The following is a 27,760-nucleotide window of genomic DNA, read 5'->3' on the forward strand; positions in this document are numbered from 1 at the left end:
ATTAACCTGGCACCAGGGTCTACAAACAGACAGTTACACCTGCATCCTGGTGCAAAGCCATAGATCAAATCAAAATGGCCCATAGGCAGCCAAGTGGAAGAGTGTGATGGACAGGGTGGGAACGAGTCAGTGCGCTGGTCTGGGTGGTTGGAAGGGAAATAAAGGGGACAGAAGCAAACCTGTCCGTTACTTCCTTGTGTCTGTGTGTGTGTGTGTCAGGATCTCACAATATGTGTAGTGACATGATGAGTGTTGCATTACGTTAAAGTCATACCATGGCTTTGTAAATATTTGAATAAAACATACAGGGATTATACACATGGCCACGTGTGTAATGTTAGACTGTTTTCCCCACCAGTTTAAATCTCTTGAAGAAAACGCAAGGTTTTGTGATTTTCTAACGCATAAAGGGACAAATTTGGATCAGATCAAATGTGTCAGGTGTTGGGGACATGGCAAAAGAGCCAAAAACTGTTAAACCCTCAGGAAACAAGGGCGTAAATCATAACATGGGGTTAAAAAACAACCTACAAACACATGTCCTTGCTTAATGCCAGCATGTGCTCAAAAATCCCCTCAGCTCCTCACAACCCACAACTAATTAACAAAAGTTTATAGTGTGTCAACACTATTCAGCAAGAAATATAGATGTTATGAAGACATTTGCTATGGTTCCACACAGAGGACGATGGAGCAAGGATAAAGAGAAACAGGGGTGAGATAGAGAAATTTGTTTAGCAAATGAGCCTTATGCAAACCAGTCTGGCTGAGCTCCTGCTCAGTGGGTGTATTTTGTTCGAGGCAGTGGAGCAGGCATGAGTGCTTATCAAGGAATATCAAGGATGAATTTAAGCTTTTAAAGAAAGAAAAACTGCCACAGAACTGTTTAGAAGTCATGCGGGGGGGGGGGGGGGGTTGGGGGGTTGGGGGGGTTCTATTATCTTTAAATTGCATTTGAATTACATTAATCGCGTTGCAGCTTGCTACAAGTTCATTTAAAGTTAAACAAATCATATTTTATTTCTCTCATTTCAGCACATTCGTTCAAACCTTTCTCAAGTCTGTATTATTTAGTCATAGCTTAGCTTTCCGGGGAACTACCAGCTAAACTCAGATTAACCTGCAGCTGGTGTTGCTGATGGAAATCTTCCTATGTAAATGCACACACAGTTATGTATGAGCATTGAATAATCTCCAAGGATGCTAAAACGGGATGTGATCACCGCTGAGTCACTTGATTATTTTAAATATTAATCTATTAAGCACGTTTATACCACAACGCTGTTGAATTCTCAGTTTTGATTGGTCAGAAAGTGTTGATTCTCCGGTATTGATTTTCCGTAACAGCAGCTCTGACAGTAGTTCCGGCTGTAGAGTAATCTAATTTATTATTGCTTCTATGGGAACAACTTGCACTGTGTTGCACTTGTTGCACAGCTTTCTGTGAGGAGACACTTACGTAGCATTTACAGAAGGAGTCTCCAGTGTCAGAGTAAGTCTAGACCTCTTATGTAAAACATTTTCTACGTAGAAAAATACAGCTGAGCTTTTCCTTATTAAAATTCCCGAGTTCTTTTAGGTCATCTATTGAAACCCATAGTGCCTAATGAACAATGACATCATCTACACATTAGACACTTTTTCCTGTAACTTAATAGTAGATAAATAGCACCTGTTTAGACCTTCCCAAGCTTCAGAGCACTGGGTAAACGGCTAACAGTTCCAGATAAAAAGCCTGTAAGTGTGTTTTATGAGTGGAGAGATTACCAGAAACCCATAGATTACCGGAGAGGCATGGACAGAGATAAGAGTCAATCTTTATTTCAATCCTGTGAGACATGTCTAAAAAGAAGCACGGGAATAACTGACACTTGCTTCTTCTTGCAGCAGAAGATTTATTCATTCCACAGTTCTTATAAATTTACTTTTGTGGAAGCAATAATGTCAAAAAGACCTGATGAAGAGCTTAGTGGCAGCTAATGTCTCTTTTCTGGACACAGGAAATGCATACAGCTGGGTGGCACTGGGTGATATTACATGATTGACAACTACTAAGCAAAAGCGGATAAGACTTTCGTTTTTCACTCTGTGAGAGAAAGCACTGACAGCTTTAACCCTGCTTTTGGGGTTAAAACAACCAAACACACTAACAATCAAACGCAGCCTCCAATGATGGAGCAGGATATTAGAATTATAATTATATGTCATTTTACATGACAAAGAGACACATGTGAAAGACGCAAAAGACAGAGCTTTGAGAGAAACTCTGAGAGAACGAAGCCTAACAGTGAAATCTGGAGCTTGCAGGCCTCAGGGAACAGGCTAGTCTCTGATGACGAGAGCGCTCTTATCTGGCCCGGGTCAGGCTCTAACGGCCAGAATACTGTAGCTGTGTTCAGGGAGGAGCTGTAGTCAGAGCTCAGAGATAGAACCATGAGTGAGAGTAATCAGTGAGCAACAGAGCTCCGAGGACAGATCCTCCTCTCTTCACACACATAAGCACTCACACCACAGATTGGCACAGCCCAGTTTTTACGCTTCCTCCATCAGCACGGCTGGCCTCCATCTCCTCAAGCTTAAAGTTACATAAGATGGAGTAGGAAGCCGCAGCTCCTTATCTTAGTCCAAGAGCAAGAGCAATTTGATGGATGAATTGTGGCATGCCCAAAAATATATCCCTTATGTGATGCTGGAGTCAGCTGTCATGCGTTACACAAAAACTTCACGTTTTCAACAATTGCACACGCACACACACACACACACGCACACACACACACACACACACACACACACACACACACACACACACACACACACACAAAGGAAAAGCATGCCAGATCATGCTTTGATGGAGAAATATGGAGAAATGACTTGACAGATTTTCAGTGTGGGGACTAATATTGAGGCAGGCTAAACAATGGTCAAAGACTAACTGGGTCTAATTTTATTAACACTTTTTAATAGACACAATACAACTGGGTTCTTGTTCTTTCCTTGTGGAGAAATAATCCACACTATTTTCAAAACCTCATTTGAATTTACTTAAGTATTTTCTTTTTTTTTCTTAGACTTTCTATTTTAATTATTTTTGCTAAGGTAATTGTAACTGTATCTTGAAAAGGGAAAACATTAAATTAGGGGAAAATAAGAGAATAGAATTTTTTTAAATAAATTTGCCATATATTTCCACATCTAGATTTTTTCGGATCTCTGCAAGAACCCTATTGTCAAATTTGGTTTTAAGATGGTTTTCTTTCCTATAATTTGATCTCATGCTCATTACACAAATTACAGAATGATGCATGTGTTAAAGAATATATTAGTACGTCTTGGTAAAAAGCAGTATTTAAAACTGTGGTATATGTAAGGAATACAACTCCATGGGACAATGAAGGAAAATAATCTCTGTCCTGAATACTTTCCTATGGTGGAAAGTTGAAAGTTGCAGCTATTTACCTTTGGCACTTTCCTTACAGAAAACATCACCATATGATCTCAATGATTTTATATTTTTTTATATATATATATATATATATATATATATATATATATATATATATATATATATATATATATATATATATATATATATATAATGTTAAACAGCAACACATCCACATAAAGGATTTTAAAAATCCTTTCATAATTAGGTTCAGGTAACGTAGGGCATCTGCTGTACAAGTTGCAAAGTTGCAAGTTGCTGTCCGTGTGTAAGTTGCAATAGAAACGATAGCGTATTCCAAAGAGAGTGTTAAAACAATTCCTGTTTAGGTGTTAAAAGCATGGGGGGATGAGAGAAGATCCATCCCCTTTGTGGTTATGTGTCTATCAGTAAACTTCACAAACATGAATGCAAACACTACAACAAGATTCACAGACTGTCCTTAAAAACTAAAGAAGACCACTGAGCGAAAGCAAACAAAAACGGTGCAGCTCCCAATGTCCTCGTCTTTCCCCTCTTCAAAAAAAATGGGAGTCATTACAGATGCAGTGTCATTTTTAGAGCCAGAGAGGTAAAATGCTAATTTCCTTTAATTGTAATAAAATTTTAAAAAAACAAAAACATTTGAAAGCCTTCCCCGTTCAACCCAACTAACTAACTTCCATCTGTCCCAAACCCCGAAATCCACGCCACTGCACTTTTTTAGATCCGTTTTCCAAGAAATCAGAAATCTGTCATTATTATAGACTTGGAAACACTGTAAGAAACTACACACTGCACCTTTAATGTTCCCCAGCTTTTAGTTAGACAGTACAGTATTGAATAAATGGGGAAAAAGAAAGAAAGACAAAAAAAAATCAACAGATAATCGAATCTCACCTATTAAGCTAGTCACTTAAATAAAAACATAATTCAGTGGTGGCAATCAAGCCAGCCTAGGATTTATGATTTATTATTACAGTTCGTGGCCCTTTTTTCTGTCTTACAAGGAGAGAGAGAGAGAGAGAGAGAGAGAGAGAGAGAGAGTGCAAATGTTCCCTTCATGTCTAGGAATATTCATGAAATGTGTATAATAAACAACAGAATTTATCAATGAAATGTGAATATTTATAATAGAAATATCAATAAACCAAAGGGTTTTTTTTGCTTAATTTCATTTACATATTTTTTTCTTGTTTACAGAAAATCCTTTAATTGATTTGTGCAAAGTGTATGTAAGGATTTGCTCAAATCTGACCTGATTGAACCTGTGCTGCCCCCATGTGGACATGAAGAGAAATTAAAAAAAAATCCAAATCTTAAGTGGGTAACTAAGTGAACTGATTTATGTAATAAACAATAAATAAATAAATAAATAAATAAATAAATAAATAGATAGAATTAAAAAACAGCGAAGACAGAAAAAAAACAAATCAGATCGAACACCATTTCAGATGAGACAGTGAAAACAGTGAAACTAATTTCATAGATAAAGGAGGTTTTATTTATCATTTGTATACAAAACAAAGCCGCAAACGCCTTCCAAACAGATGAGTCTCTGGAGTGCATTATCTCTCTCTCTCCAATTTTTTTTTTTTTTTTTTTTTTTAACAGGTCTTTATCCAGAACAAAGGCAACATCAAGAAAACGTCAATAGCGTTCACAAGAGAAGAGCAGAAACCCAACTCTTGTCCTAGTCGCTGTCAAAGAAAATTATTATTTTTTTAACATTATCCTTAATGTTAAAGATTTAAACACAAACTAGGGTAATGTTGTACAGTCATGCCCATAAAATAACGCCTCTCAAAAGGATTACAAACAGTTCTTTTTTTTTTCTTCTTTCTTTTCTTTTTTTTTTTTTAAATGTAATACACAATAAGCAATTGTGCCATTACAACACTGGAAAAAGTTCTACGTTTTAGGAGAGGTGTCGCAGTTCAGGACTTCATTTAATGTGCTAATTTTGTTCAATTATAAAAAAAAAAAACCAGTGATGCTTTGTTGATTCAGGGTGATATTTGTGCTAAAGAGCAAAGCTTCCTGTCATAAACAATCAATACAGCAGTATTTGTCCAGTTCTTCCAGATCAGAGCAGCTCATGATGATGAAATGCGTTGCTCTTTGAGAAGTGAAGGTTTTACGTTTTAAGTCTAAGTAGCAAGAGTTAATTCCCAAATACTTTAAAAAGCGCAGATAACGAATCCATTCTTAAATAAGTTATTTATTATACTTCCCCTCAATTCGAATCTATCTCTATATTTAAATTTCTTAAAACATTTAACAACAGCACAATAAATTAAGAAATAATCACAAATCTGAAGGTTTCATGTAATATCCTGCTTTCTGAGCTGATACAAGGTTATAATGTTGTGTTCATTTCGTGTCTATGATCTATAAAGAGATTATGCGTTCGGATCTCCAAAACGCGCATTTGTACATTTTATAAAACACATCTGTATGTATGTAGACACAAATCTTGTTAGGCAGCAGGTTAGAGCAGGAAAACATCAATTGGTATGAATGTTGCATTCACATGGGTATGAATAGATGATTCAAATTAAAGGAAAAAATTAAGTCTATGTATTTTTTTTTTACTGTATTTTACAGCAAAATTTTGTCCAAATACAAAACCCTGTCACAAAATAAAAAGCAAACGAGTTTGGTTGAAAATAAAACACTGAAAGATTTAAGAATTGTAAAAAAAAAACCTAAAAAAAACAAACAAAAAACAAACAAACAAAAAAAACAAAACATAAGAAAACATGCCTGCATGTTAAATAATAGTAATGCAAGTAATGCATATTAAATAAAAAAAAAAATTAAATAGAATTGATTTTTTTTTACCTGGATGCTTTATAATAGCACGGACACTGATATGATTATGAATGAAAGGAGGCGCTTGTTGGCATAGCAGAACATGGCTGCTGCAGAACACAGTGCCGAAGATGACTGACATGTCACAGAGTGGACGTCAATAACAAATTAGAAGACAAAAGCGAACACCGTGCATGTTTTCTCCCCTCATGACACGACATGTACATATACAGTGTAACTTAGAGACAAAATGTAGCTTTATTACACAAAGATAGCGAGGCACTGCTGTATAATGAGGGGGGAGGGGGGGGGAATACAAACTCATAGACATCTCAAAACAGACACAGACAACGAGATGTCTCGCAAATTATCTTTCATAAAGAGGATCCTCGCAGGGACATGAAGGACGAGGACAAACACGAAGACCCCGCATCCTTTCGGTTCTACTAAACAAACTCAACGAATGTGTTTCAAGATAGCCTGCAACTCCCTACTCCCTACAAACTGCAAAGTGCATTATGGGTATTCTGTGCATCATTTGGACAGAATAGACAGAATTTTTTTTGTTTGTTTGTTTGTTTGCGGTGCATTGTGGGATCTCAAGAGCACACTAGATTGTTCCTATGCTTTCGGACTACAAAAAGACAAAACACAAAAAAAAAAGGTGCGTGTCAGGACACAGTGACTATCTGTTGCATTAAACGGAATGTGAACTAGGCAAAGGAGGTCAAACGTCGCTCCAGTTTTTTATGTATTAGTCTTAGATACGTCCTTACGAGAGATTTCTTGAATGAATCGACAAGGCAGCCTGTCCAAAAAAAATTTAAATAAATAATCATTACACTTAAGGAAATCCTACAAAAAAAGAGAAAAGAAATAGATTTTAAATTATGTACATACATATTTCCGCAAGAAAGATTCCCTAAACACAATTACAAAATAATAATAATAATAGTAATAAAATGCATATTGAACTGTCTACAGAATTTAACATCTTTGCTTATGTTTAAAACTATTGCTCACAAGAGGCAATAAACAAAAACATTATTAACAGAACAAAAACCGCACTTCGCACTGAAACACAATTAAAAATTGACCAATGTTCAGTGTTACGTTCTTTAAGCAGTTATCCCAGTGACTGAATTTCTCTCAAATGCAAGAGCACAAAATTATCAAAGACGCTCGTGTCTATCGGTCCTGTATTGCTTTCGATGACGCCTCAACATGACGGTGCTCGATTTTTGGTCGACTTATATCTAATAAATGTAATAACCTAACTTGAACACAATGACCAAAAAAAAAGCCCTAGGTTTAAGCAAGCATCTTCGATCTTAACTAGCAGCGACACCGGAACACTGGAAATGAGCACAGACTCAGGAACGACGCTTTGAGCACTATTTGACGGCAGCAGCAGGAACATGGTTCAGGCTCTAGTACTCAAGGAACAGAAATGAAAGAGGAGGAGGAGGAGGCTCGAACCGCACTGGCTGATCGGAACGTGTGCAAGGATACAGGATACAAGGATACATCGCTGGCCCACAGTCTACACAGTTCCTGACAGGACAGCAAAAGGAGCAGAGCAGAATACTAATGTTCAGAAATCACTAAGCCGTGTCAGGATGCTCCGGAAAGAGTGAGTATTATGATCTGTGTGAGCCGCGGGTGCCCTTCAGTAGCTGTGTGTAGACCTCATGAGAGAGTGTGGTTATTCCTGCTAGTGTCCAGCAGGGGTCTCTCTCTTCCATCAGTTCACTTACTGGAGTTCATCCTCAGCGTGCTTTGTTCTAGACCTCGGTGGAAAACAGGATGCTCTGTCTCTTGCTGTCCGGAGTGGGAATAGTCTCCAGCTGGAGGAAGTACAGCAGGACTTGTACCTAATACAGAAACAGGCACGTGTCGTGTCATGTGTTACACGAGACGAATAGTTGAGGCAAAAATGAAATGTATACAGTGCATCACTGAAATATTCAGGTGTAGGACCAGCAAATGTTCTGTTCACCAACCAATTTTTTTTTTAATGAATATCTGAAAATGCGCAACAGTACCTGTGACATGACCTCAAGGGACCAGCTGTCTCCCATGGTGATGGGCTGTGTGGGGTTCGTTGGAATCTTGCTGTCTTTTTCTGCCGGTCTGAGCAGAGTCGGTCCAAACACTGTGGCCAGGTTGTGCAGAGACATCTTATTCACGCTCTCCTTTTCAGCAATCCTGACACGCAGAGGAAGGTATAAAGACGAGCTCTCATTCAAACGTTTCGTGATTTTAAAATGAATTTCCTAAAAAAGCCGACAGCACACAAGTCTCCTCTGTGGCCATGTTTGTACTTCGATATATCTAAATATAGCGTAAAAACGAGACCAACATCATAAGTTATTTTTCCTTCACTATTTTTTTCTACATCAGCTAAGCACTTTTGTTTTTTTTTTCAATATTAAGACATTCTTTTTAAATACAGAAAACCCTGCAGTGATTACCTGACAAATCTATGCAAAATCACACCCCCTGTCAAGGCCAAACTCTAGTGGAGGAGGCAGAGCTTTCTGACCTGACAGGCAATATGATTGACAAGCGAGTTTGCCTTGTATTGTCTGGCTGAATGTTGGTGGCCCACGGTACTCTTTTCTCCTGGTCACAGCGTCACAGAGACACTAATAATTCGCTCATATGGTAAAGTAGTCGGAAACAGAAAATGGCTAAACCTACTGTACCATTAAATATTTCTCATTTTAATTTGTAGATTTGTTTTGTAGTACTTGTTAATGTTGCGTTACAAGTTTCTTTTCTTTCTTCATTCTTTTGCTCCTTACCTTTTTTGCAAATACAAATTTTGACTTGTGCAAAAAGAAATAAAGAAAAAATACACAAAGTACAAAAATATGGTGGCACATTACTTTCTTTTTCTTTTCTTTCACATGTGCAGGTCATTTCAGGATAGTATTAAAAAAAAAAAACTGCAATAACAAATTTCAACCCTGGTCTGCTTACTCAAATAAATTCCCTCAAATGGACTTAATCATTACAAAAAATAATAGATATTATAAAGTGTAGGGTGACTTTTATCTTTTCTAGGAGATGATACACACACATCCAGCAAGGTATTAAAATGATCAGCATTCATTTGGAGCGTTCCTACCTCTTCAGGTGATCCAGTAGAAAGAGGAAGGTGACCAGGTTGGGTTCAGGAAGAGACAGCAGCAGGTTGAGCATGCAACTCTCTTTAGCCACGCTGTCTGAGAGAGCTACACAGACACACACACACACACACACAATCAGCACACTTCTACTCCTGAAAGGTTTGTACAGATTTGGGAAAATCATCAGCATCACCATCAGCATCTAAAAAGTTATTAGTATTATTCGGAAAATAAAAAATACAACAACTGACCGATGCCTCCAGCAAAGTTGGGATACAGTTCATCAGTGAAAAGCGGCTCTGGAAGCTCCCGGAAATAAAGCTTAAGAGTTCCAGCGATGGCGTTGACGTCCATCTCACTCATCATCACGGAGACATCCTTATTATCTGTGTGTGTTTAGAGAGAGAAAGAGTGAGACAGAGAGAGAGAGAGCACAAGAGCGAGAGAGAGAGATTTACGCATAGTTTCAAAGCACAACACTGCAACATAATACAACTGAAAATAATGCAGCTTAATAAAAGCACTTCAACAGACAAACTGTAAATTAAAATAAAAACCAACAAATGTGCTGAAATAAGTTGGATATATGTTTGAAGAAGAAAATTACAGTTTCTCTTTTATCCTTAATGTAATCTATCAGCCAAGATGCTGGTAAGTGGTTGAAGTGTGCTTCCTTATTGTTTACATTGGTTTGCATTTGCGATTTTTCTCTATTGTTACTTTCATCAGTGTGTGTCATGGTTTCCAGTAAGTGTCAGTTCTTGTTAAGTAGTTTTTTACTGGTTTTTCCATGTGCTCCATTGTTTTGTTTTGGTCCTGTCTCTTCCCACCATCCTATCACAGGTCTGTTACCCGACTGTGTTCACCTGTTCTGTGTTAGTCTTGATTAGTTAGTCTACTTACACCTTGGTGTTGCAAAGTCTCCTTGAATGTTTTTGTACATTAGGAAGCCTTAATTTCTCTGTATTCCAGTTCTTGTTTCATGGTGTTTTGACCCATGCGTATGTATTAGTTCACTGATTATGGATAAGTCTGTGAATTCCCTGTCTGTTCTGTATTCGGAGTACAATTCTTCAATTGCCCACAAAAAGATCATATAGAGGTCATGCAATTAGTCACAGCTGTCACGATTAATCTACACAACAGAGCTGCTGTCATTTTCATTTTGTTTATACTCACTGGTGTCAAAGGCGTTTTTGAGAGCCTGGATGTCAGTGGCGACTCCTGAGACGCGGTAGATGCCGACCTCCTCCATTCCTCTCCTTTCAATCTCTTCCAGACACTGTCTGACAATGTAGGGAACCTTCGAACGCTCTCGTCTGAACAGGAAATACACAATTCAGTCCCATTCAGAACCATTTGAGCATCCATTCTTCATTATGATACATGATGTCAGGCATATCAGCATCGAGGAATAAAACCGGATTGTTAGAGGAATACTGTCAAACTACTATAAAGGTTCAGGATATACTTATCTTCACACTTATTATCACTATAAAGACTCAGGATACACTTATTATCCAATAATACATAGAAGAATATGTAAGAACATTCTGCCTCAAGACCTCAATCCTCCCTCCCCCTCGCCGTCTTTTCACGATCTCATCTTTGCAATCTCTCGTGTTAATCTACACCACGTTGTTTCCTATCTCCATCATTGATTTTTTTTTTCTTCATGAACTGTTATTGTTCCACTCTTTGCCAAATGTCATGAGTTGATCTCAGAAAGCAGATCTATATGAGACATTGTCTATTAGAGTGAGTAAAGCGAATTTGTGTTCCCAAATTGTATGTGGTTCCTATATCATGCTTTCATCCACAAGACCAGGTGTTTTGAGTAACCCTGCACTGCAGTGTTTTTTCAGTCCTACCTTTACTTCAGGCCTTCACTTGAAAACATTTACATCATGAAATCTCAACAATGAGATTAGAAAAGTTATTGAGGATATATATATATATATATATATATATATATATATATATATATATATATATATATATAAAGATATTCCCCTTATGAGCATGAGATTGTGTCCCAATCAGAATATGAACAGACCTGGGCCCTCGCTTGCCAATTTACATCTCATTATCAGACCTTTTTAGCTCTGTAGTAGATCCTACTACTTTGCCTTAAGTAAACAAAGTGCTTGTGATGTCAAACTCGACGTTGAGGGACGAATCGTTCACTCACTTGGTCACCGTGGAAATCTTCACTCCAAACACTCCTGTTTGTTTACACGAGGATGTTCGCTTCAGGCTGAACTCTCTGCTTGTGAACTTCATAGACAACTTCACCTCAATCTACATCATCAAAACAACACCACTTGCCATGAGTATGTAACATTTACATGCTCATTTTATAATGTATCCCGCTCTAGCTTATGTTCTATAATTAAAATGACCATGGGCAGGTAATTTGTAATAGAACTTTACTTGAACTCTGTGTCACAACACTGGAATAATCATGTTACAAACACATAATGGTGTATGTTATATTCATTCTGGTGACATGGGAATGTTGTTATTTGCAATTGTAGTCATTATAGCTGCCATAATGTTTGATATCATAATAGCTTGTGCTCATTTTTGCATGGGACTTTAGAGCTGTATGGCATGTTATAATACATTCATTATTAAAATTGTTGTACAAGACATTTTATACTATTTCCACAGAAAATATAGAATAATTACAGAATATATAGTTTTCCGACTGGAAGGTGTTTTCTTATCTTATATCAGGACACATCTAACACAGACTTGGATTAAAAATTCAATCATTGCTCTAAATCAATGGTTAAGATACTATGTACATGTTATAACATAAAATGGTTTTTGTAAATTTCACAGCACTGAAACGGCGTTGGTCAAAGTCACCAATGACTTGTTGATGGCCTCTGATTCTGGAGCTACCTCACTTCTTATTCTTCTTGACCTTAGAGCCACCTTCGATACTGTGGATCATGGTCTTTTACTTACCCGCCTTGAAAGTGTTTTTGGTGTGTCCGGGACAGTTTTAAACTGGTTTAAATCCTATTTTACTGACAGTTCCCAGTTTATTTCTATGTGTGGCTTTAGGTCTGACACTTGCTCGGTGCTCACTGGTGTTCCTCAGGGTTCAGTTCTAGGCCCTCTACTCTTCAATATTTATCTATCTCCACTTGGGCATCTGCTGCGATCGCTTGGCCTCCAGTATCACTTTTATGCCGACGATACCCAAATCTACATTCACACTAAATCTTGTGAAAACATTGATGCTTGTTATCTTTCTGACTGTATTTCTGAGATAAAAACATGGATGAACAATAACTTTCTGTGCCTGAACAGCGGGAAAACTGAGGTTATGCTTATAGGTTCCCGTCATCAAATTCGCAAAGCGGCTCCACTGTCTCTGTTTGTTGATGGCTCTGTTTTAGAGACCCAAAGTAAGATGAGGAACCTCGGTGTAATTTTTGACCCCAGCCTCACTTTTGATTTTTTTGTTCAGGGCACTGTGAAGGCATCCTTTTTTCACCTCAGAAATATAGCCAGACTATGCCCAATGCTAAACTTATCTGTTGCTGAAAAGTTGATTAATTCATTTGTTGTCACACGGCTGGATTACTGTAATGCCGTTTTAGCCGGAGTTTCTAAAACCGCAATAAACAAACTGCAATATGTTCAGAACTCTGCCGCCCGGATCCTGACGGGAACCAGGAAATGTGACCATATTACTCCTGTTTTGAAGTCCTTACACTGGCTCCCGGTCAGGTTCCGTGTCGATTTCAAGATCATGATGTTGACATACAAGGCATTACATGGATTGGCTCCGCAATACTTACCTGGCTTATTAATCCCTTACACCCCAAATCGCAGACTGCGCTCCTCACAGTGAAATCTGTTAACTGTTCCACAAACACACCTAAAATCTATGGGTGACAGGGCTTTTTCTGTCTATGCTCCTTCACTTTGGAACTCTCTTCCTCCTGAACTCAGGGAAGCTCAGAATTTTGGCATTTTTAAAGCTCTTCTCAAGACACACTTTTTTAAAATTGCATTCGGCTGCTGATGTCTTTTTAGATTGTTTTATAATTATTTTTATTATTAATGTTGTTGTTTTTGTTCTTATTAACTTTTATTTGTTTTATTTTTCTGTGGACTGTGATTTTATGTACAGCGCTTTGAGAAGCTGCTTTAAAGGCGCTTTATGAAATAAAGTTTATTATTATTATTATTATTATTATTATTATTATTATAACATCTGTCAGAAAATATGCTATAAAACTTATGCTAACTAGAGCACACTAACTAGAGTAGAAGTTAGCATGTTGTGACTTGTACTGGTGGCATGATACTCCAATATCATTGGACAGTATATAGAATATTCCATTATATGTTTATGACATGGTTAAGTCAGGGTTATGACACAGGGTTTAGTGGTAACATGACATTGCTATAGTGTAAATAATCGGATATGACATGACAATGTTATAACGTGGCTGTGTCAGTCTTTTGAGGACTACAGAGGCCAAAATCCAGTCGACTTTCTAGTGGACTTGACAGATATTTATTTCTCTGCAGTGAGGTAATGTTAAGAAAGTCTTTTTTTTTTTACCCCCCGAAGTTGTGAGGCGATGGCTGAGTGGAGAATGTCATGCTCACCCCGTTCATAGGAATGACGGTCCTCTGCCAGTCTTTACCCTGAAGCATCTGAGGGTCCAGCTGACAAAACAGACAAATAGAGAAATGTAAAACTTTATCTCAAAACATTATTCCAAAATGATTTTCTTCCAAAGTTCACATACAGAAAGGTCTTTATTACACAACTCATGCTAGCTGAGCTGTTTCTCAAAATATTCTTCACCTAGAGCAAGTTGCCCCCAAACTGCAAATCTAGGTGCTGGACACATGCAAAAGCAACCATATGACCACAAATCAGACGTCTTCCTGCTAAAGGTTAGACTCCTTGTCCATTCTGATAGCACATTAAATACATTTCCACTAAAAATACAAATTCTGAAGGGAAATGCTTGGGCACCATCTACTACTATCAGAATAAGGCTAAAACATTTGTTCTTCGTGATCTTTGTCATGTATTTGATGGGCTTATAGTTTGGTATACCCAATAAAATATGTTAAAAATGTGACCACTGTTCTATTTTGGTACATACTACACATCAAGCTCATAGTGGCATGGAGAGTCTCACCAGCCAAGTCAGGATCTGGAAGAACCCTTTTTCACATTAGGGGACAAATCAATCAAAAGCAACTGAAATAGTTCAACACAATGAATGCTTCCAGGGGTTTCCCCAAATTCAACTGAAAATGCAACTTATAATGACTCCTCCAGTTTCAAAATTATTCAACCCCCTGAATAGAATCCCTTACAACAGCAAAGATATGCAAAACAGGTGTTGTCTCAAGCACACCTTATGCAACTAATCAAGGGCTTCATTGGTTTCACCAGGTGTGCTTGAGCTGGAACACATGAATGAAATAACTGAACTGGCTAGGGGCAGAAAATTTATTAAATACCTGGACGGGGCAGAAAAAGGAAGCTATAAACGGCTGCAAGCAGATTTCTGAGGAGGCAGGTTGTGAAAAACTCTCAATACACTGCAAAAGACCTGCAGCAAGACTTGAGGGCAACAGGCACTGAGGTTTCAGTGAGCACAGTATGGGGCATACTAAACGCAGAATGTTTCCATGCCAGAACTCCAAGATGTACACCACTATTGACCCAAAAACACAAGAAAATTCGTCTCAAAATCATATAAATAAGCCACAGAAGTTTTGGGATTCTGCTCTGTGGAGCGATGAAACAAAACTGGAACTTTTCAGCATGATGGATTAGCGGTATGTCTGGAGAAAGAAGAATGAAGAAAGTACACTCTGTCCACAGTCAAGCATGGTGGTGGCTCTGTGATGCTCTGGGGCTGCTTTGCATCCTCCGGCACTGGAAACCTGCAGCGTGTGGAAGGCAAGATGGATTCATTGAAGTATCAGGAAATCCTAGGAGAAAACTTCATGCCGTCTGTAAGTAAGCTGAAGCGTGGGTGTCACTGGACCTTCCAACAGGACAATGATCCCAAGCATACCTCAAATTCCACCAAGGCTAGGATGCAGAAGAATCCTGGAAGATTCTACAGGGCCATCACAGTCACCTGACTTGAATCCCATAGAAAATCTCTGGTGGGATTTGAAGAAGGCTGTTGTAGCAGGCAAACCCAAGAATATTACTGAACTGGAGGCCATTGCCAAATTTTGACAATAAACCTGATTTGCAATGGGGGTTGAATCATTTTGATTGCAACTGTACATACAGTTTATCTTCAGTAGGTACAGGTTTATCTGTTAGATACATGAAATAAAAACTGGCTTCATTTCATATTTGAAGAGGGAGTAAAATAAACAAAACACATTCATCAGTTCAAATCCCCATATGAGGCTAATGAGATCACACAGATACGATGTGCTAAAACGTCATACCACAATTTGTCCTTTGCCGATAATGCGGTCTGTGCTCTCTCCGTCCTCTCTGCTCATCTTGGTTTTATTGTAGCTCTTGTCATAGCAAAGCAGTCTCAGTGTTTGAGAGCCTTCCAGCTCAATCTCAAACTCCTGGAGAAAAAACAGCACTGTTTAAACGGGAATATTTCAAACGGTGGTGTCTGAATAAAGTAACTATGTCGTCCCGAGACTAATAGAAATTGGTAAATACTGACAGGGAGAAACCTGCTGACTAAAGTTAAACATATTTGCACTCAGTGGCATTTATAAAACCAACACTGCTATGGACATTAAAAAATAAACAAACAAATAAACGATTAAGCTTAAAATCTGACATCTTGGAGTTACATATGCAGTATAAATACAAATAATCTCTTGATTTTATACCACAACGCTGAAAAATTCTTGAATGTCATTGGGCAGAAGGTGTTGAATGATAGTAAGGAGACATTTTTTTTGGAAGGAAAAAAAATTTTGTAACAGGTTTTGTAACAGGCAGTGTGTTTCATTTCTTACACTTACAAGTTGTACAGTGCACTGTACAGTGTCTGTGAACTGCTGTATAAGCACAGGACATATCCTTACCTCGTTCCATTTGGGCTCTGTAGTATATCTGTACACACGTGTCTTGGCTTTGTTCACAAATAAGCCAAACGAGTCCACCTCCATCGTGCAATACAGATCTAAAAAGAGATCACACATATTACATAACATCTGGTTGACAAAACAGGGAAGTCAGTATCAACCAGCTTCAGAGCAAACAATAACCCAAGCCACAATATCAACTGGTCTTAACTTAAAGGGGGGAGAAATTACTAAGTGAATCAGCAACCATGTACAAGAGCCCAAGAGTGAGCCAAATAACAATGAGATAAGACAGAGATGAACATCAGGATTTCAGTAGGGATGAAAAAACAAAACAAAACAGACTTTAAAAGGCTTCCGACCCTTAATAAACAGGGTAACTTACTTAAGCTCTGCCTTAGTCCAGAGGCAGAATGGATGATTACATTCAGAAAGCCATAAAGTCCAGGTGATTCATCCTCTGTAGAAAGACAAATATTTGAGCATGACTTGCACCAGATTATACTATAACACTTCATGAATTCTTCAATTTGATTAGTCGAAAGGTCTTGATCAGTTTTCTTTAACAGCAACTCTGACAGTTAAGGGAAAAAAAGAAAGGCTGGGGAAGGACTAACTGGTGTGATGACAGGAACTAACCAGCCTCATGGATATTCCATAACATTAAATGTAACTATAAATAGATTTTTATTATTATTATTGTGGTAAAAGAGAATAAAACACTTTGGGACAAGTTACATATTCTGTGTGGTGATAGCTCAGCATCTCAAAGTAGTAAATGTATGGTACAAATTTAAGATCCAACGTGCATTGCAGCCTAAATGCTACACTGCAATAATGACAATGGCTTCAGGAGTATAACAGCCGAAGAGCGACGCTTTCTAACCTTCCTTGTTGACGGTCAGAGGGATGTGGTGGACAGTTTGGAGTTTAACACAGGAGTTGGTGAGCATCTGGAGCTCCATGGAGGTCAGGGACACACTCTTAAAGCCTGACGAACAATACAGTGACCCATGTCAGAAACACTTAGCATATGAAAAGACATTAATAGTGTATTTTTAACAGCCATTTGCTGGCATGGCTGCTTACATTTCTTTTGCTGTTCCCGAATCATGTCCTTCCAGTCGGCACGTTCGTAGTCAGAGGAGATCAGGAACATGTAGCTCTGAAACAAAGTGAATTTTGATTAGACCGTTTCAAGATGACACAAGAGACGAAAAACCCAGAAGTTGAATTTAATAAAATATACGTCGAAACTAGTAACTAATCAAAACTAAGGTATATCCACCAGCCCTACTAATTTAAATGGGATTTAAAACTGCCTAATCTGGCAGCCTCACAAGAAAGGAGAAATACTTTTATACTGTCTTCACTGTCTATAGTTGAGGATAAATGCATCTACAGTTGATTTTCTACAGCTATAGTATAAAAAAAAAAAAAGGACTATGCCTGTTTAAAACCGGAGTGTAAAATGCTCATCTGACAGTGTTGGAGTGTCTCACCTTGCCGTTTCTGTTATACGCTCGCAGAGGCATGTTGGGAGACGTCAGAAGCAGCAGGGACTCCTGTTCTGACAGCTTCTTTTTCAGCCTCTCGATGACTTTTGACCCTTTGTTGGCTCTCTAAAGGAGAACAAGAAAATCAGGATTATAGAGTAAACTGTAATTTATTGAACTGAGCTGTACCAGACTTTCTGATGGAAAAGTGCAAACCGCATGATCTCGCGCCGCTACATCTTTCCTAAACACAAGATGGCCGGAAACAAGGATTTTATACAGCATTTAAGCAGGATGATGATTTCTGAGCATGAAATCTTTCGGCTCATGGTACCTTCTCTCTCTGAATCTCACTCCTGAGGGAAGAGATCTTGATCTTAACGGCATCTAGCTCGTCGTCCGGGACCTGCGGGATCGGGACGGGCTCCGTCTCCTCTGCTGCCTGGAAGGTCAGATCTGACAGTGGAATGTACCATTTACAGTCATACTGTTGACTCTTCCTGAGGACAAAAAGACAAACGAAGAAAGAGAGAGAGAATGGAGGATGAGGAGAAATAATCTAATATACAGACGAAAATACACTGGAATCTAATAAGCGAGAAACCAGAGTAGTGAGCTTGGTTTACACACTAATGTGACTTTAAACACAACAGATGGGTCACGGGGATCGATTTTCTTCTCAGCGTTTGAACTAAACAGCAGCGATATGATATCAGTGATAAAAAAGACAAAATTGATGCATGGATATTCAACACTGCCGTAGGTGCTTTTACCCGGTGCTACAGAAATTTGTGTTTGTGTGCACTGGGCATGCTGACTTCACCTTCACTTCCTCATCGGATCATCGTCTTAACATTCAAGTGCATCACTAACCAGTTCACTAGCCTGATCTATTTTGGTATCTTTCTAACTATTTTCCCAGTTGTAAAATGCTAAACCAGCTACAAATATAAGCCCCATCTACTGTGATATGCCCTAACTAATGAAATACTACAAATAAAGTGCATTTAGAATAAGAATCAATCACGTCATGCTCTCTCTCAAGAACAAAAGGTGAAAAACAGAAACAGCTTCAAAATTCTGATATTACAACTGTTTCCAAGTCTCCTGCTAGTAATTATGACTTGAAGAGATGCTCATGTGCAACTTTTCATTTAGGATTTTGTATTCATGATCATTCTGACAGCACATTATTATTCGTTCTCCTCATCTCAAAATGATGGTAATTATTACCAGACCGTGATGTGGTGTTTCCAGTCAAGAGTTGTTCATGTCCTCGTATTCAGAAAAGAATCACTTCCATAGAAACACATCTTAACCTAATCTTTTTTATTTTTTAGGTAAAAAGTTAACCTTTACTATTTATACTATGATAGGAAATGTTTGATAAGTCTTGACATTCCATTTTCTTTCAATCTTCGTTTGTTTATCATGCGATGCCACCCTGAGCTCGAGTTCTCTCTCACCCGCCAATCTGTTTCTTGAGCTTGGCGCAGAGCAGCAGGTCAGTGAAGAGGAAAACGTGTCGCAGCTTCCTCGCTCCTTCCACCAACTCCACCATGAAGCTGTCCTTCAGCAGCTGCCGATTCTGAGCACACAATAAAACACATTCGCTTCAATGCAGCAATCTGTCAGAGGCAAAAATACACCACGTATAAAAAAAAAAATAAGGATGTTCATTTGGCATACAAGAGATATTTTATTCCAGTGTGGTGAAAAAAACACTCTTAGCACTTGTATTTGAATGACATACCGCCATCAAAATTCACTACAGTTTACTATGGTTTATTATGATGCATTATGAATGCATCATATGGTTGACTATGGTGGACATAGTACTAATGAATAGTTTCCAGAGAAACAGGAAGTTTCAAATACTTCATCAGCTGTCCAGGCAAAGTGCTTCTAAGGCTGTAGGAAGTGAAACCACCCTATGGTTTACCATGAAACATTATGATACATTATGAATATATCAGAAGGTTTCTACTGATATGTTATAATCCATAGCAATTGAAACTATTTGGTTCATCACTAACATCAGCTAAGGACAGACACCTTGCTAAAAGATCCCAGGTACCACCTCACAGTCCGATCTCGGACCATGATAAACTAATAGCCATTGAGCCTATGTAGTAACATTGCTAATTAACACTCCTTCAATCAGCTTTTTTTTTATAGGAGTAATGAGAAAAACAATGTTAACTGTTGTTACACCCATAACACCTCCATAACTTGCTATATACTTGAAAGACATGGTTTAATAACCACAATTATCCATGGTTGTCTTTTGCACCAAAAAAAAATATGGTTGACTTTTGTAACGAATATCTCTGTTGCATTTGAACCATTTTTGATGTACAAAGGTTTTCTAAGAGTGGTAAAAACCCTAAGTATGGTGACGTTTTATATATCAGCAATACACTTGCCACAGCCATAACAGATAAATAAAAGTCTAAACTCAACCACATTTGTCCTTTTGTACTAACTTGTCAGAGCTTGAATGCTGAAATGGTTTGAATGTTTACTAAAGATCCTTGCCATTAGGTGGCAGTCATGCTTTTCCATCCTCAGCCACCAAGTCTCCAAAAAGGACATTATATCACAGCGTCTGGGAGCCTTTGTGTGATCCTGAGATGAGATCATGTGGCATTTTAAAGCAAGTATACCATGCGGATCATATGCTCATATGATAAAAGAGCCTGAGAGCAAAATCGGTGGTTAATGTGTGAAAGTGAAAACGTGTAAACACACACACAGCCTGTGGCTACAGTTCTCACACCGGCACTTGTACAACACGTCATCCCTGCAGTGGGACAACAAAAGGTGACATCACAAACAGATCGTCCAATAGGACACCTCTACCTGCCTCCTTTCCAGCTCAGCAGTTACCCCCCACATTTTCTAGACAGTATGTCATCGAGGTCCAGTCTTCATCAGCATGAGAGCACACAGCTACTGAATAACACACACACAGCCAGTGATGGCTAGAGGAGATGCGCACAGTGTAGCGATGTGTGTATAGTATGCAGCTGTGCCAGGCTGACAGTGAAATGAGAAAACACACACACACACACACACACACATATACATACATATACACACACACACATATATACATACACACACACACACACACACACACATACATACATACATATATATATATATATATATATATATATATATATATATATATATATATACACACACATATATATATATATATATATATATATATATATATATATATATATATATATATATATATATACATATTATATACACACACACACATATATATATATATATATATATATATATATACACACACACACACAGATAGAGAGAGAGAGAGAGAGAGAGAGAGGGAGAGAGGGAGAGAGAGAGAAACACTCAAAGAGTATGGCAGATGTGTTGCTCAAACACAAAGCCCGCTGATGGCCTGATTTCAGTCCAGCACCCAGGCAGCGTAATAAGACCGAGCCGTTCCAACTGGCATAGAAGAGAAATGACTGCGAGTCAAAAGCCTTCTGCTCCCACTAACCACCATGACACACAATTAAAGTGTTTCAACTGTGGTTGCTGAATAATTGAGAGGGAATTATAAAAACGTTCATGCTTTCCTCCAGCTTAGCACTTCCCTCTGAGACTAATGGAAAGGCTAGTCAGTGAAGAGATGTTGAGAAGATAAATCTGACTGCTGAACTTGCAAGCCTTGTTTAAAACGCATCATACCACAGCGCTGTTGAATGGTCAATCCTGATTGGCCAGAAGGTGTTAGCAGTTCTGACAGACATTCCAAAACATTAAAAGTATCTATAAACAAATACATAGCAGGATAAGTCATTCATTTATTAAGTTACCTTTTTTTTTTAATGCTGGGGTTGAGAGGAATAAAGCATTTCAAGACATGCTGTTATAGGAAAAATATATAATGTGTTATAGGAAAATAATCATGTGATAACAGTAATTCCTAAATATATTTGCTAACAGTTTCATTGTACTTATTGAACAATTCATAGTAATTACTAAATAAAATGCTTTAAAAAAGGAAAAACTCCTTAAACCCCTAGGCCTATTACTCAGTTAAATATTATATATATTCATATATATATATATTAAAACAATATACATAATATGCTTAAAAGTAAATCATTAATAACAAACTATTCAGAATACAAAGAATAAGCTCCATCAAACTTGTTTCTTAGTTATTGAACTTAGAGATCTAAACAGCCATTTTGGAGCCGATCCCAGGGAACTTGGGGCCCAAGATGGGGGCCCCCACGGACGAGGTGCCAACTCATCGCAGGACACAATCAGAAACACACATCGCAGGACACAATCAGAAACACCCATACACACTACAGACAGTGTAGATATGCCAATCAGCCTACAGCGCATGTCTTTGGAGTGGGGGAGGAAACCGGAGTACCCAGAGAAAACCCCCAAATCACGGGGAGTACATGCAAACTCCGCGTGCACACTGGGCGGAGGCAGGAGTAGAACCCGAGGTGCGAGGCAAACGTGCAAACCACTAAGCCACCCCACCCCTTCTAACTTTTAATAACTAAAAACCAAATGTTTAATATATAACATATAACAACTCTGACAGCAGTTAATAGTTATCTCTATCGAAAAACAATCATAAATAAAGAATAATAATAAAATCAGACCTCATTTTGAGAACCACAGAAATTGCACAAGCTCCAAGCAGACTTTAGCTCTCTATCATTTTTATCCAATCCCTCTTAGACCTACTTAAATGCCGTCATCCGCTATCACCCAATAAACCAAGATCTCCCTTCTGGAAGATTCTGAGATTAAACTCGATTCATCTCAAACTCCCCATGGTGAGGCTCAGCCTCCATTAAAAGAGTGAAGAATAAAGAAAAGAAAGAAAAAAAAAGACAAACACATTTTCAGGAAGTAGTGATGTCATCGGCGCCTGACTTAAACAGGTATTCTTGGTACGGCTATTCATAGAGTCAGATGACTTGGGCTTTAGAGTGCAGTTACACACAGAATTAAGGTTTATTATGCCCTCCGGTCTCAACGGCAATCCACTCTCTAATTTAAGATTGCAAGAAGCTTCCAATAAGTGCCTCAGTCCAAACACATAGGAGGCTGCACATCTGTGTATTTATGTTTACTCTGATTAGACTTCTTTAAGCAGGATTTGAACAGGCATCTCAAGGCGCTAAATCCTAAAGCATTCTTATTATTCGTTTCAATTAAACAAAGGGCTCTGGAATATTTTTTTTACTTGATACAAGTTCTCGTTCTTCTTTTATGCTACTTTATCACTTTAAAGCTACTGAATATTATTATTAATCATAGGATTGAACATAATGAATGACGTCAATATATACAGTGTATACTACAGAATTTTATATGATAACCATTATTTATGAGCAAATAACTACATACAACTAGCATGCTGTAATCTATTCCAAGCCTTTTTTCTTCTTTGAACACGACGGCCTTGTTTCTGCAAGGAGCGCTCATCAAACCAGCTGTCTCTGCACATCAGATGGCATTTTCCTAAAACCTGCCTTTAGCGAAATGTGACAAGAGAAGTCTCTTAAAATTGCTCACTACAAGCACACTTTAACCGTGAGACGAACAAAAAAAAAATTTTTCCCAGCATTTTCACATGCAGCAGCACAGCAGCCTACATATTTTTAAGTAGGTGTGTGTATGTATGTATATATATATATTCTTGAGGGTACTGGAAAATTTTATATATATATATATATATATATATATATATATATATATATATATATATATATATATATATAGTTGTAGTTTCGTAGTGTTTATATGAATTATGCTGAATGCACCCTATGGTTTTTGAATAGAAAGAAAGGAATGCACCTATTTTACAAAAATCCACAAACAAAAAACATTAATAGAACTGTAGTGGTATAGCTGTGTGTATACGTGTGTTTAAGCAAATTAAAGTATTAAATCATGTAGAATGGAGCTGATGATATCTGGGTAAAAAAGTTAAAACTCCATCTCCACTACTCAATCATGCATATCTTATGGTCTGACAAGAATGAACCTGTAAACACCTAGACCTTGTTTGCATACATTCGCCTCTCTGGGTGTAAGAACACATATATCCTTCATGTGCACACATGCATGACGCTGAGCTCGGCTCCTAAAGGATGCACAGCCGTTTTCTAACATAAAGCGTTGTGTGCATGAACAGGCAAAGAACAAACAAGCATAATAGTGTATGTGCCTGCAGGGTTTGCCTTTAGTGTGCTTAAATAGCCAAAAATGCATAGATAAAGCACAAAAATATATGCGTTTATAGTGCTAGACTCAACATAAATGCCTCCACACTTCACACAGGCTCAGAGACTAAAAGAATCCAGAGCCGTTTCAGAAGAAAAACATGCTGCTCCATTTGCATTTTAATTAAGTAGCTTCTGTGCATTCCCCTTCCCCCATGTGGCCAGCGCGGGTCTCCGGAGCTCCGGCTCCTCGTCCTCTCAAGCTCTCGCCTCACTCATCCGCTCATTTTCTGCAGGAATAATTGACATACCGCTACCATACGATAGTGGGGATATGGGTATATATTTCCTCAGTGCATGCATATTAAAGAGCTTGATATGTCTTTATCAGAACGCAAGACTGTGCATCTTGGGTGGGGGGTGGGGGGGTAAGAGACTTTCTATATTTTGTAAGTTGTATTTGGATCTCAAAGCACCATAACAGTGGTTTTATTCTTATATCTTTGGAATATATTTCTGCAAACCCTAAGGCCTTTTTACATTGCAAAAAACACTGGTACTTTTGGTACTTGTGCATTTTTTTTAGTGTGTTATTCTAGTGTTAAAGTCCACATGAAGTGCCTTGAAATGCGCATTACCATCCAATGTGTTGATATAATTTCCACAGGAAACAGGAAGTCAGGGCAGGACATACCGAGTGGCTTCTCCCCCTTTTTAAAATAGGCAATAGCATTTAGCTTACCTCACAGCCAGGGCTAAGGCGTATTTGGACTCGAGCAATAAAGTGAACGAATTCAAGCTGTTTCCTTCTTAATCAACTTACAGTTGGAAAACTGAATAAAACATGCGTGTTCGAATAGCCAAAGACATATTTACAACCCATGCTTGCTGATAACCGTATTGGTGGTAGAGAGAGACTGTAAATTGTGAATGCATATATCTTCTAAATGCGAATTTTGTCATTGTTTTGGAACACACTAGCTTATAGATAACCTTAAGGCTAACTTATCCATACTAAAAGCCACGAAACTTCCATTTTGATTTTCATGCAACATCGCGCTAATTTATTTAACATCTCAAAAAACAGGAGCGCAAATCTTTTTTTTTAGTCCATTTTCTCCCAGTTCATTGGTCATTTGGTCAGTTGGGCCAATACACATCTCTCTCCAACATTACGAACTGCTGCTTATGCTACAGGCCAAATGAAAACACTCAGAGGAAAGCACTATTTGCTCTCTTACGCGTACACAAGTTCACAGATGCCTCTGACAGGCTAGTGTCACTTTTGATTGACAGGAGAAAGAATGACACCTTCCCTCCCACCCAGAGTCTCCCAGCCTCAGATGGCTGTGACATCACTTTTACTTCCTCTCACAGTTAACTCTCAACTCAAGTTGTTAAAAAAAACAAAAAAAAAACAAACTTAGAATGTCATGTTTTGAGACAGGCTATGTAGAAGAAAAATCCCACTTGTCAGGTGAAATGTGGTCAAAGAGCTTTGTTGAAGCATCTTAAACAAGACAATGAGTACAATAATGAGGTCCAGGACAACCCAGAGATTTACATCAACCCGATTCATGTACACGTCATCAATATTTGATCAGTAGTTTGCTTTCTCTGCCAGAGACCACATAGGAGTTTGTGATCGAGTGTGCGTGTGTATGTGAAGGAGGACTCCTCACGAGATGGCTGCCTCCTGAATAATAAATATGATGCGAATCAGAGCGCGGTTGGCTCGTTAATGCATATTACATGCCGGCCTTCACTCGCAGTCCATCAAGTGCCAGCAATTCATCTGACACTTCCACGAGTTCCTGATGCTGGAATGATGGGGTGGGGGACCCACTGTCTCTGTGTGAAATTAAGACAGACATTTGTGTGTACGTGTGTGCATGTGTGTGTGTGTCACAGGAAAGAAAGAGGAAAAACTGGAAACCTGTGAACAGGACACTTCCTGTCTCACTATTGGTATCCTGTGATATCATAACGACTGAAGATCATTATGAGCCACGTAACAATGGAATAATCAAAAGAACAATTTAATGCTGTATTTCAGGTCAGGCTTGGACAGAATGTACTTGGACTGTGGTTGGGTCACATCAAATTTTTCCACTCACCTCGCCCTTTTTCACGGTCATGGACTGGCGACGTGGTGTGCTTTCCTCATTGATGCTGGACAGGAAGTTCTGCGAGATTCGCAGGGCGTCTTGGAGGAGGGGGTGGTCTGGGTGACTGGAGGGTGTGTGCTTTAGCAGATCCTATACCCCCCCAACACACACACACACACACACACACACACACACACACACCCAAATACCTCTATTAGAATCTACATTTTTTATTATGAATATGAAAAATATAAACTATGTGGTTAAAAAAAAAAAAGAGTGAAACTTACATGTAAAACTAGTGTGCTTCTTGTTACTCTATCCACTGGTTTATAAAGGAGAGCTGACACACAGAGACATACAGACACAATATAATTATTAAACAACTTTTAATAGTAGCGTCTGCTAGAACTAAATGCTGCATTCATAACTTTTTGCAAAATAAATAATCTGTGGGGTTTTTAAAAAAAATAATTATATATATATATATATATATAAATTAGGTGCATCGGCGGGAAAGCTCTGGCATTGCCAATGACATCACGAGACACTTTAAAAGTGATTGGGTGAAACTGACAGGTATTTACGACGGGTTTGAAACATAATTTCTCTTATAGCTCTGAGATCCCTTTAACTTTTCTTGAGACCTTCAGATATTAATACAAACACTAACACAAGAGGTCTTACTTTCCAGTGAGTACTTGGCTATCTGGTCCTTGCACTCTTTGGTACTTCGGACTTTCAGGTTCTACAGAGGCAGAACAAAAGTGAGAAGAAAATAGATTAACGTGCAGAGATAAACAAACACAGAACCGTTTTCTTACTACTTCACTGTTATAATAAACTTCAGTCTTTCCTGTCACACACGATATGGGACCAAGGACATATTTGCAATAATACAAAGTAAGTATGTCACGGTCATTAACATTTTATGTGTCCTGTGGATAACTTGTCACAAACACCATTACACAGATGATTAACTGAATAGTTAAATGTTCCTTAAACCAGATAATCTTTAAGTCCTAGTTTGTTTGTTTTTTGCACAGGTAGGAACAAGACACAAACATTACTCTAAGCAAGGTCAAATACAATTAGAGACCTGAGCAATGATTTGTAACTACTAGCACTGTTTTTAGAGCATTTATTAGAATAATAACACGTATGCTTTTTCTTTCTGATTTTCTGATACAGCACAACACTATTCATAACTTTAATGCCATGAATGAACATTATTATGCTGCATTTGCACTACTAAGCTTTTGTTTTTATCTCTGTCTGCAGATAGGTCCTTGTACTGTGCTAGTCAAGTGTGAATGAACACATTAGCTTCTCCATACTATATCTACATGCAGATAAATCAGAGTGTTATTTTAGCAGAAGCTTGTGGCTTTGAAACCCACACAACACTCTACATCCCCTTTGGTTTTCTCTGCTCTGCTATCCCATTAAACACAATTATCCTAACGTT

The 27,760-nt window shown here is 38.2% G+C and overlaps 1 protein-coding gene across 1 annotated transcript in view; it reads right to left on the bottom strand.

Annotated features, from left to right (window-relative positions):
* Nucleotides 1–7,703: 7,703 nt before the first annotated feature.
* The window catches only part of bcr (BCR activator of RhoGEF and GTPase), a 75,587-nt gene continuing 55,530 nt past the window's right edge, over nt 7,704–27,760 (bottom strand). Inside the window, exons 6-23 of the mRNA XM_053648172.1 lie at nt 26,980–27,040; nt 26,583–26,635; nt 26,302–26,442; nt 19,403–19,524; nt 18,271–18,436; nt 17,943–18,062; nt 17,530–17,605; nt 17,327–17,431; nt 16,826–16,900; nt 16,441–16,538; nt 15,835–15,966; nt 14,008–14,067; nt 11,561–11,670; nt 10,549–10,688; nt 9,621–9,755; nt 9,369–9,474; nt 8,281–8,443; nt 7,704–8,109 (exon numbers count right to left, since the gene is read on the bottom strand). Coding sequence (XP_053504147.1) covers nt 8,020–8,109; nt 8,281–8,443; nt 9,369–9,474; nt 9,621–9,755; nt 10,549–10,688; nt 11,561–11,670; nt 14,008–14,067; nt 15,835–15,966; nt 16,441–16,538; nt 16,826–16,900; nt 17,327–17,431; nt 17,530–17,605; nt 17,943–18,062; nt 18,271–18,436; nt 19,403–19,524; nt 26,302–26,442; nt 26,583–26,635; nt 26,980–27,040 — 1,953 coding nt within the window. The 3' untranslated portion in view covers nt 7,704–8,019. The remainder of the gene's footprint in view (nt 8,110–8,280; nt 8,444–9,368; nt 9,475–9,620; nt 9,756–10,548; nt 10,689–11,560; nt 11,671–14,007; nt 14,068–15,834; nt 15,967–16,440; nt 16,539–16,825; nt 16,901–17,326; nt 17,432–17,529; nt 17,606–17,942; nt 18,063–18,270; nt 18,437–19,402; nt 19,525–26,301; nt 26,443–26,582; nt 26,636–26,979; nt 27,041–27,760) is intronic.

Source organism: Ictalurus furcatus, chromosome 18 (assembly GCF_023375685.1).
Source record: "Ictalurus furcatus strain D&B chromosome 18, Billie_1.0, whole genome shotgun sequence".
NCBI classification, from domain to species: Eukaryota; Metazoa; Chordata; class Actinopteri; order Siluriformes; family Ictaluridae; genus Ictalurus; species Ictalurus furcatus.